This window comes from Nannospalax galili, unplaced genomic scaffold, assembly GCF_000622305.1.
Source record: "Nannospalax galili isolate Female #2095 unplaced genomic scaffold, S.galili_v1.0 scaffold229, whole genome shotgun sequence".
In the NCBI taxonomy this organism is placed as follows: domain Eukaryota; kingdom Metazoa; phylum Chordata; class Mammalia; order Rodentia; family Spalacidae; genus Nannospalax; species Nannospalax galili.
Window position 1 is genome coordinate 2,489,523 of NW_008360328.1, and position 9,624 is coordinate 2,499,146.

Sequence of the window (9,624 nt, forward strand, 5' to 3'; positions counted from 1 at the left end):
AGGAAGTAGATACATATCAGAGTATGGATCCAGAGCATGGTGTGATGCAGGCAGTTACACCTGGACTGTCTGTCTTCCCTTCTGGTATTTTTCCCCTTTTCATGTGTATTTGTATATGCTATGTGTGTGTGCATGTATGTTTGCATGTATATGGGTGCACATGTATGTGCACATGTGTGCATGTGGAGGCCTGAGGTTGAGGTTGAGGCTCCTTTTCAATCACTCTATTTTTTTCTTCTTTTTAAGGCAAGGTTTCTCAAACCCAGGACTCAATACTTCAAGTCTTGCTCGCTAGCTTGCACTGGAGTGAGGTTGGGGGGTGGGGTGGTTCCCTGTTTCCTCCTTCTAGGACTTACTACATGCCAGCTGCTACACCCACCCAGCATTTACATTTACCACGGGTTCTGGGGAGCCAAACTCTGGTCTTCCTTGCATGGAAAACTCTTTAACTGCTGAGCCATCTCCCCAGTGCCTGATCATTTTTTCTTGAGTGCTTCCTATGCAACATGGCCCATGATCATGGAGTGTGGAGTTGAACATGGCATGGTTCTTCTTAATTTATAATCTAATGGGAAATCCAGATATGTAAACTTGAACTCATGCACAATTGGCGTATTGCTAGTGTATGCTTAGAGAAGGCACCAAGAGAAAGTAGCCATGGAGCTCAGTGTTAAAAGGTGAAGTTAGCCAATTGTGTGTCGGCAGTGGCTTCCCCACAGATATGCTACACTGGTTACTTTTGCATCACCATGATCAAATACCTCACAGATGCAACTGGAGGGAAGAGGCCTTTATTTTGGCTCACAGTTTCAGAGGGATTTCAGCTCATTGTGGCAGTCAGGCAAAGCAGCACAGCTCAGTGCACAGAGGCTACAAAGAATCCAAGATGGCACAGGTACACCTGGCAGCCAACCAAGAAGCATAGAGCTGGCAGTTAGAATTTATTTCTGTCAGCTAGGCTTCCCTTCCCAAGGGTTCCACAACCTTTCCAAAACAGTGCCACCTGCTGGCAGCCAAGTGTTCAAACACATGAGCCTGTGGGTGATGTTTCAGACCCAAAGCATAAAGGGTGCTAAAAGGAGTGAAGGTACAGAGACAGAAGCATCAACAGGTGTGCCAGAGAGTGCAAATAGTTGTGTGTTACTAGCAGCCACGTCACAACCAGGTGTTACATTTCAAAAAGATCACTCAGGCAATTTGATGGAGGGTAGGATTGAAAAGCGAACAGCCCAAGCAGGGAAGTCACAGGAAATCACTTCGGAATTGCTGCAATAGTTTGGGCAAGAGCTGGGGAGTGAGTACCTAAAATGCCAAAGGGATAGGATGGATAGGGAGAAGGAGATGAAAATTATTCAGGTTAAACCCAGCAGAATTTGGTAATAACCAGAGAGAGAGCATAGAGGAGAGGCAAGAGGCCTCATGCAGGAAAACAGGGTCAAAACATTCCCAGCTCAAACCAAGGCAATTGGTAGGTTGAAAGAGAACAGCAAGCAGTGGTTTTAAAAGAGCCAAGAAAGGATTGTGGTTGACAGTGTCAAATGCTAAGAGAGATTGTGTAAGATCAGACTGGAGGATTTCCAAGAGGTGAGAAATAAAATGTTGAGAGTGATTTCAGCAGTGCAGGACAGAATTGTATGGCAGGTGGATTGACTAGGAAGAGCAAAAGAAAATTCTGCACAGTAAATTCATTTTCTCCTTCAGATATTGTATCTAGGGCCTAAAAGCTTTTCAGGTATTCACAAATTCTGTTTGAGGCCTGAAAAAAATTATTGGCTTCTAAATGCAAAAAGAAAATTTTCAAAATTAAATTAAGACCTGTTTAATTAAATATCTCCAAAATGGAACATTGTTTCAACTTCATTAATTTTTAAATTCAATATTCATAAAAACTGCATCACATTTAGACACAATTTTTGGTTAGATTTTCTCATTTTGTAAACATTCCCTTGTATATACAGTGATGGTTGAGAAATCACAGCCTATTGTAAATTGACTATTTCTTTCTAGTCAGTAAAATCAGAAGGAAAAATTTTTAAATGCATTTAATGTAAGATGTCGGGTGCTTTTTCTTCCTCCTGCTTTTGTATGGGATGGAGGGGTTGTCCTAAAATTGTTCAGATATAGATAGTTCTTTCTAAAAGGTTACCTATAATAGAAAGGAGGGAGAAGGAGCATTGACTGGACAGAACTGAGGCATTCAGGAAGGTTTTCTTTTCTTTAAGAAGGGAAGGAATGAATGGGAAAGAGCCAGCAGGGTGGAAAAGAGTAGAGAGACCAGGAGGTGACTGATAGGGAGGCGGGGAATATAGCTACGGCACAGGTGTCAGAATGAGACCTCTACAGGAGAAAGAGCACCCCCTCCAGAAACAAGAGGAAAAGGGATCTCTTCCAGGAGGCCCTAATCCTTTTCTCCATTTCGGACAGACCTATCTCCAAGTGATGGGGCATTCCTTGAGTATCCCAGCACCACCCAGGGACTCCCTGTGTCTGCGAAGGTAGCCATCCTTAGTTCCAGAGGTCACTTCTCTTCATTGGCTGGCTGGGGAAGCTGGTTCCTCCAGGGTGCATGGCTTATAACCTAATACCCTTCCTTCTTATGGCCTTTTTGTGCCCCCCCCATTTATCTGGATCCCGATGTTTCCATAGTCAAAAGCCTTCTGCCCCCACTGGCCCCACTGAGAGTGAGACTGGTGTTCAAATGAAGCCAAAGTCCTTTCCTCTCCTATTTTTAAGATCCTTTGTCTTGGATTAATTAAAATAGAGGACCCTGCATCGATTGGTGCAGGTACAAAAGAGTTGACTGTGTGGATCTACAGACCAGTCTGTTTCATGTATTGCTTATGTGAGGCCTCAGGACCACTGAAAGCAGATGCTCAGTTAGGCAAAGAACGACACTACGCTGTGCTACTTTAAAAGGAGAAAGAATAGATACCCACCTCAAGCTTTGTGTAGGGGAAACAGCCAGGTAGGGCTATTTTCCCAATTATCTAAGCTGCTGTTCTTTATGGTGGAACATCTTACAGTGTTATGCAAAATAGGTTCTCTCTAACAAGAATGTAGCCCTGTGTCCCATGATGACTTAACTGGCATTCAAACATTCCTGAAGAACACAGGACATAAGCTCCCCTTTCACCAGTTTCTTAGGTAAAGGTATCTTTTGATTCGCAATTATGGTCCCCACTGAATCAACATTTCTTGTGTTTCTGACACTTCTGAAGTTTGATTTCTCCAGAGCCAGAGAAAGTAATGAGTTATGTAGCTATAGTCACCAATGAAACAGCCATATCATTCTACACATATATAAGGAATCTACCCTGTATGTCAGAGGTCATGCTAGGCAAGGAGTGTACAGCCAGACTTTAAAGAACTTAAACATTTACAAATGCTTCCAATGATACCAATTTGAAACTAATTGTAAATCTGTCTGGATGGAAAAGAATCATTTGGGAAGCTTGTTTAAAATACAGAGTTCCGAGACCAGCGAGATGATTCAACAGCATGCTCATGAGTTAATTAATTAACAAAATACAGAGCCCTGGGCCTATCTATAGAAATACTGATTCAGTAGGTCTTTGGAAAAGCTTGGGAATCTCTATCTTTTTTTTGTTGTTGTTATTGTTGTTGGTCTTTTTGAGACAGGGTCTCCCTGTAGCCCAGCTGTCCTGGAACTCACTATGTAGACCAGGCTGGCCTTGAGCTCACAGAGATCTGCCTGCCTCTGCCTCCCTAGTGCTAGGATTAAATCTCTATTTTTATCAAGTGTTCCAGGAGTTTCTGATGGCAACCAAGTTTGGGATCCACTAGTCTGGTGGAGGAAAATATCTTACTTTCCAATTAGTTTAGCAACATTTTAGTTCCTTATCCCAAATGTGTGGGACCAGGATTGTTTCGGGTTTTGGATTCTTAGATTTTGGAATACTGGCTGGTTGAACAACCCCTAACCTGAAAGTCTGACATTTGAAATGCTCTGAAATCTAATACATTTTTAAGCATCTCATGGATGTTCAAAAAGCTTCCGATTTCAGAGTTTTTAAAATATTTTATTTATTATTTTTATTATTTTATGTGTATGAGTGTATTGCCTGCATGTATGTGAGTGCACTTGTGTCATGCAATGCTGCCTGCGGAGGTCAGAAGAGGGCTTCGGATTCCCCTGGAACTGGATTTAAGGATAGTTCGTAGTCACCATGTGGGTGCTGGGAATCAAACCCAGGTCCTCTGCGAGAACAGTCAGTGCTCTTAACCACTGAGCCATCTCTCCAGCCCCAAGATTTCAGAGTTTTTTAGATTAAGGATGCTTAACCTGTGACATGCCAATAGTGGTAAGCATACATTTTTCTATTCATAGTTTGGTTACCAACCATTGTCTTTATATTACAAAGCACATTGTTAAGAAGATTAACTATAAGTTTTAGAACTTAAGGTATGTGGGTGGGTCATTGGTATAAGCTAAATCAGGTTGGGCCTGGGTCCCCTTCCTTAGGATGAGCCTCAGCTCCCAGCCCTGCCCTATTTTACAGTTTCTCCAGCCTCCTTCATTTGAAGCTAGATCTCCCTGCCCCATTTTACTACAACTACCCTCCTTTTCTTTCAAATAAATAATTAAATGTTTTCCAGGAATGTGTGCTCAGAAACCTGTAAGACTGGAGTTCCTTATCCCAAATGTGTAGGACCAGGATTATTTCAGGTTTTTTAAGTGATTTTCCAGTTGTTTAAGTGACCTCTGCATTGTTGTAGAACGGTCATGTCTTCCTGCTTGCTCACAATAATTTTCACTTACTGTCATTTTCTCCTAGGCCTGGGAATGGAGAATATTGGTGGAATCTTTGTGGTTCTTATTTGTGGTTTAATCGTGGCTATTTTTATGGCTATGCTGGAGTTTTTATGGACTCTCAGACACTCAGAAGCAACCGAGGTAAGCTTTCAAAGGCAGTAGCTGATAGTGCTGGCAGTAGTGTGATGTTCGTGGACTCCTGCATGCATTTCAGACAGGACCTATGGAATGCCCCAGAGGGTACACAGGACAGTGCACTGAAAGAATTTCAGTCCCCAGAGTAAGAGATTTGAGTTGATGCTTTGTCACAACCAGACTGTACGAGCACAGAAAGGGTATCAGCCTCTCTGGCCCCAGATTCCTCTTTGGCGCACCAGCAAATAAATATGTGGAAAATATTTCATAAGCAAGGAAGTTTTATAGAACTACCGTTTTAAGATGTATTAATATAGTTGTGTGTGTGAAAATACCAGATTACTAATGTGAAATATGACCTGAGACCTTCCATTTTTAATGGTGTTTTGTTTTGTTTTTACCATTTTTACCAGAGAGATCGTAACTTTCAAGAACCAAGAGGTGTATCTTCTATCTCGGGGATTTTGAATAAATTTAATTCCCAGTCATAGCTTAGAGGCTGGGTTAATATCTACTTTATGTTGATGGAAGGTCTGAGAAAAAGGAATACTTAATCCCACTGTTCTTCCATTCTACCCCAGGGAGGTGCACAAATCCTTATATATTAATTGCATTGTGAGCTATTATTATATTAGCCCCTACCTCAAGCTCCAATCTCTGGATCTTTCTTAAGTCCTCTTCCTTAACTGCTGCTGGAGAAGTATCTCCTGGCTGTACAGCTAACACCCCAGAAGCCTATGGGTGCCCCTCAGAGGGGACCTCGACACAGTGTCACTGCCTGCCAGTCTCTGAGCTCTGTCTGAGCTCAGCCTCTTTCCACACTGTCATCACTCAGTCCTCCACCCTCTGCTCCCACATGCCGGGAGCTTCGTTTTACTCCCATTTCACTAAGAAATGAGGAGTAGCCAGCCTTCTCCTGAAACTCCACAGAAAATGTACTGAGGAGGACAGCTACCCCTGCACCTGCAGCAGATGTCCCTGTCCTCCAGGGCCTCTGTCTGACCTCTCCATTCCTCGTCTACTTTAGGATTGTACTGTCGCTCCTGTAGCTTGTTGTTGTTGTTGTTGTTATTTGAGCTCTCCAAAATCCATGAATGTGTAATAGTTGTCATTTAAAAAAATAGTAATGTTGCCGGGCGTGGTGGTGCATGCCTTTAATTCCAGCAGAAGCAGTCAGAGCTCTGTGAGTTCACGGCCAGCCTGGTCTACATAGTGAGTTCCAGGACAGCTGGGGCTACAGGGAGACCCTGTCTCAAAAAGACCAAAAAAAAGTAATGTTGGGGCTGGAGAGATGGTTCAGCAGTTAAGAGAACTGGCTTCTTGGAGAGGACCTGGTTCCCAGCACCCACATGGCAGCTAACAACTGTCCATTATTCCAGTTCCAGCAGATCCAATGTCCTCTTCTGACCTCTGAGGGCATTGCATGGCATGGGTGCACTTACACACATGCAGACAATACATTCATACACATTAAATAAATAAAATATCTTAAAAAATAGTAATGTCAATATTACTATGGCTCTTCCCTTATATACACCCTTCTTCTGAGCTAAGGGCATTTGATGATATCATATTTCATTTCCTTGCCTCCCATTCAGTCCTCTACCCATACCAACCTGGCTTCTCTCCACCACTGTGGTGAAGAGCCTTGCTAAAGGGCCTGACCCCTTCAGCATAGGACAAAACCAGAGGGAATCCACTAGGCTTTATCAGACTTCCCTGAACCCCTGGCCAGGGTGACAAGGTCCTTCTAGAATCTCTTGCCTTGCGCAGCACCACGCTCTCTTGGATCCCCTAGTACTCCTTCCAGCTCTATTCTCTTCCTCATTTGCCCACTCCTTAAGTGGTGATGCCATTAATTTATTAAGAGCCTGTCCCAGTGATTCTTTCCTTCCCTGTGAAACCTTCCCCATTTTCCCCTGTCTTTTACTCCGGACCAGCAGAGTCAACCATCTGTCCACCTTCCAGCACCACTAACCGAGACATAAAAAGTACTTACACATCATGCTACAATGACTAAGAACATTGAGCTACTTGAAGTAAGGACAGTCTTTCATCTATTTTGTGGCAAAACAGTTCTCAGCACACAGTAGACTGTAAATAAGTGTTATTATATTCTTGTGATGAGTAATGGATTAGACAGGTGGCCGTGTTTTTGGTGTCATAGTTGTTACTACATGCACAGAGGGGTTTAGTGACCTGCCAAGAGTCTCTGCTATTTAATAACAAGGGTGGGTCTAGAATTAGGTCTGATGACCTAACTTAGGCCAGATTCTATGAGGTAATATATCTGCAGCTGCTTTACATGGGCTGTTTTTCCAAAGAGCTCACACATGGTATGGAAATACATTAAAATTAATGGGTGTCATAGCACTCTGATAACTAGAATGAAAACAATGCTATTGTTTGAGTTTTCTCTCTGTTGATGTGATAAAACACCATAACCAAAAGGAGCTTGGGGAGTAAAGAGTTTATTTCAGCTTACAGGTTCTACCTCATCATAGAGGGAAGCCACGGCAGGAACTCAAAGCAGGAACTGAAGCAGAGGCCATGGAGGAATGCTACTTCCTGGCTTGCTTCCCTTGGCTTGTTCAACTGCTTTTCTTACACATCCTAGACCTATCTGCCTAGGGATGGCACTGCCCACAGTGGGCTAGACACTCCTACATCAATTAGCAATTTAAAAACTGCCTCACAAACATGCCCACAGGCCAGTCTGATTGAAGAAACTCCTCTGTTGAGGTTCCCTCTTCCTAAGTGGCTCTAGGTTTGTGTCAGGTTGACAGCTATGTTGACCCTTAGGCTACAGTAGAGCAGCTGTCCCATTGATAGAACTTGAGGAGGAGGAGGATTTTTCTCCCATCATGACCCAGGAGTGTCCTTTTCAGCTCAGAAATGAGAGAACTCAACCAATTTTGCATTGGCCTTGGAGTTAGACAGGTTTAAGTTCAAATCCTCAGTTGGTTACTCATTACTCAGTTCTTTACAAAATAGTCAACATGTTCTGAGTCTGTACTTGTACATCTGTGACATGCATATGATACTATTAATAATAGTAACAGTAGTAACACAAACTCAAACCCCCAAATCTAGGAAAATTCCAAACCTTTTGTAAGTTTTATGCAAATGTACCCAGTGGCAAAGCCTGACAAATAATTTGCAGTGCAGACTCACCATGAGCATCGTGCACAGAGCTGTAGAAATAGCAATGTGTTTGAATATGGAATTTGTCCCAGACCCAATGGGTGTGATATATACTACAACGTTTGTGCATTGTACTGCCTTCCTAAAATGCAGAATATTCTGAATTTTGAAACACACCTGGATCTAACTAAGCATTTCATAGTGGGAGACTGTGGACTGGCAGATGCTTCAGTTGCTCTAGTTTTGGTGATTAGCACTATGCACCATCTCCATACATTGAAAACTTGAATGGAATCAGAGCACTCAGGACAGCTAAAGTGCTGTCAAGGCTCTGTTGGCTGCTTGGCCCCAGGAGACCTGTCAGGTGGATAGAACTGGAAAAGAGAATGGGGAAGAACAGCAGGCTGCTTCTCCGGGTTACAGGAGAACTCCTTTCCAGCTCACACACAAATGATAGCTTTTTCAAATACTTGGGAAATTGATGTAGGAGAGGTTGTTTGTTTGAAGTAGGTTTCAAGGCCCAAATAAATGTACTTGGGATCAGTGGATGAAATTTTCAGCAATAGACGTTAACGGGTAGGAGGAAGCAGCATTTAATGGCAATGCGCAAAAATGGTACCCTCACTTTCCCAAGATGCGGAGATCCTTATCTTTGAAGGAATTCAAAGTTTGGGCACCATCTGACATGACTATTGAATGAAGACCGTGCTATGGAGGGCTTTTGAGCCTTAAACGGGTGGGTGTGAGGCCTTCCAGTAGTCTTCCTTCTTAAGATGGGATATCCCTCCACACCATGCTACAGGCCCCGGGGGGCTCTCGTGTGCCATTCTGAGAGGCTGTCTGTGACCTCACTGTCTCTTCCAGGTGTCCGTATGTCAGGAGATGGTGACAGAACTGCGCAACATTGTCCTGTGTCAGGACAGTATCCACCCCCGGCGGCGACGCTCTGGGGTCCCACCACCCCGGCCCCCAGTCCCCGAGGAGCGCAGGCCCCGGGGCACAGCGACGCTCAGCAATGGCAAGCTTTGTGGCGCAGGGGAGCCGGACCAGCTGGCGCAGAGACTGGCGCAGGAGGCCGCCCTGGTGGCCCGCGGCTGCACTCACATCCGCGTGTGCCCGGAGTGTCGCCGCTTCCAGGGCCTGCGGGCACGGCCGTCCCCAGCCCGCAGCGAGGAGAGCCTGGAGTGGGACAAGACCACCAACAGCAGCGAGCCCGAGTAGCCCCCGCCGCAGGACCGTGGAGCCAGGTGGGAAGGCGGGAGGGCTGACCAGGACAGCGTCGACTTCCCTCCGGATTCGGGATCCAGTCACTTCACACAGCGATCAGAGCCCGCGGCCCCAGCCCTAGGCGGATCGCACCCGGTCGGGGAGCGGGCCCACCGAGACGTTGCATCCACGTGGCAGAGAGATGCTGTCGTTCGTGGGCACAAGGACCCATCTCCTCCCAGAGAGCCTTTTCCTACCACCATGGAGTCTGGGTGGAGGTAACCCCGCCTGAATCGATGGAATCATCAGTTGAATTTACCCCCAGGAAGGGGCCATTGTACCCTGGGTCTAGTTCTTACAGAAAA

The 9,624-nt window shown here is 44.8% G+C and overlaps 1 protein-coding gene across 4 annotated transcripts in view; it reads left to right on the forward strand.

The window, feature by feature from the left end:
* Grik4 (glutamate ionotropic receptor kainate type subunit 4) overlaps window positions 1-9,624 on the forward strand; it is a 505,439-nt gene extending 495,815 nt beyond the window's left edge. For all 4 annotated transcript variants that reach the window (XM_008826008.2, XM_008826013.2, XM_008826014.2 and 1 more), the window contains 2 exons: window positions 4,797-4,915; window positions 8,918-9,624. In XM_008826008.2, the coding sequence (XP_008824230.1) occupies window positions 4,797-4,915; window positions 8,918-9,274 (476 nt within the window). In that variant the 3' untranslated portion in view covers window positions 9,275-9,624. The remainder of the gene's footprint in view (window positions 1-4,796; window positions 4,916-8,917) is intronic.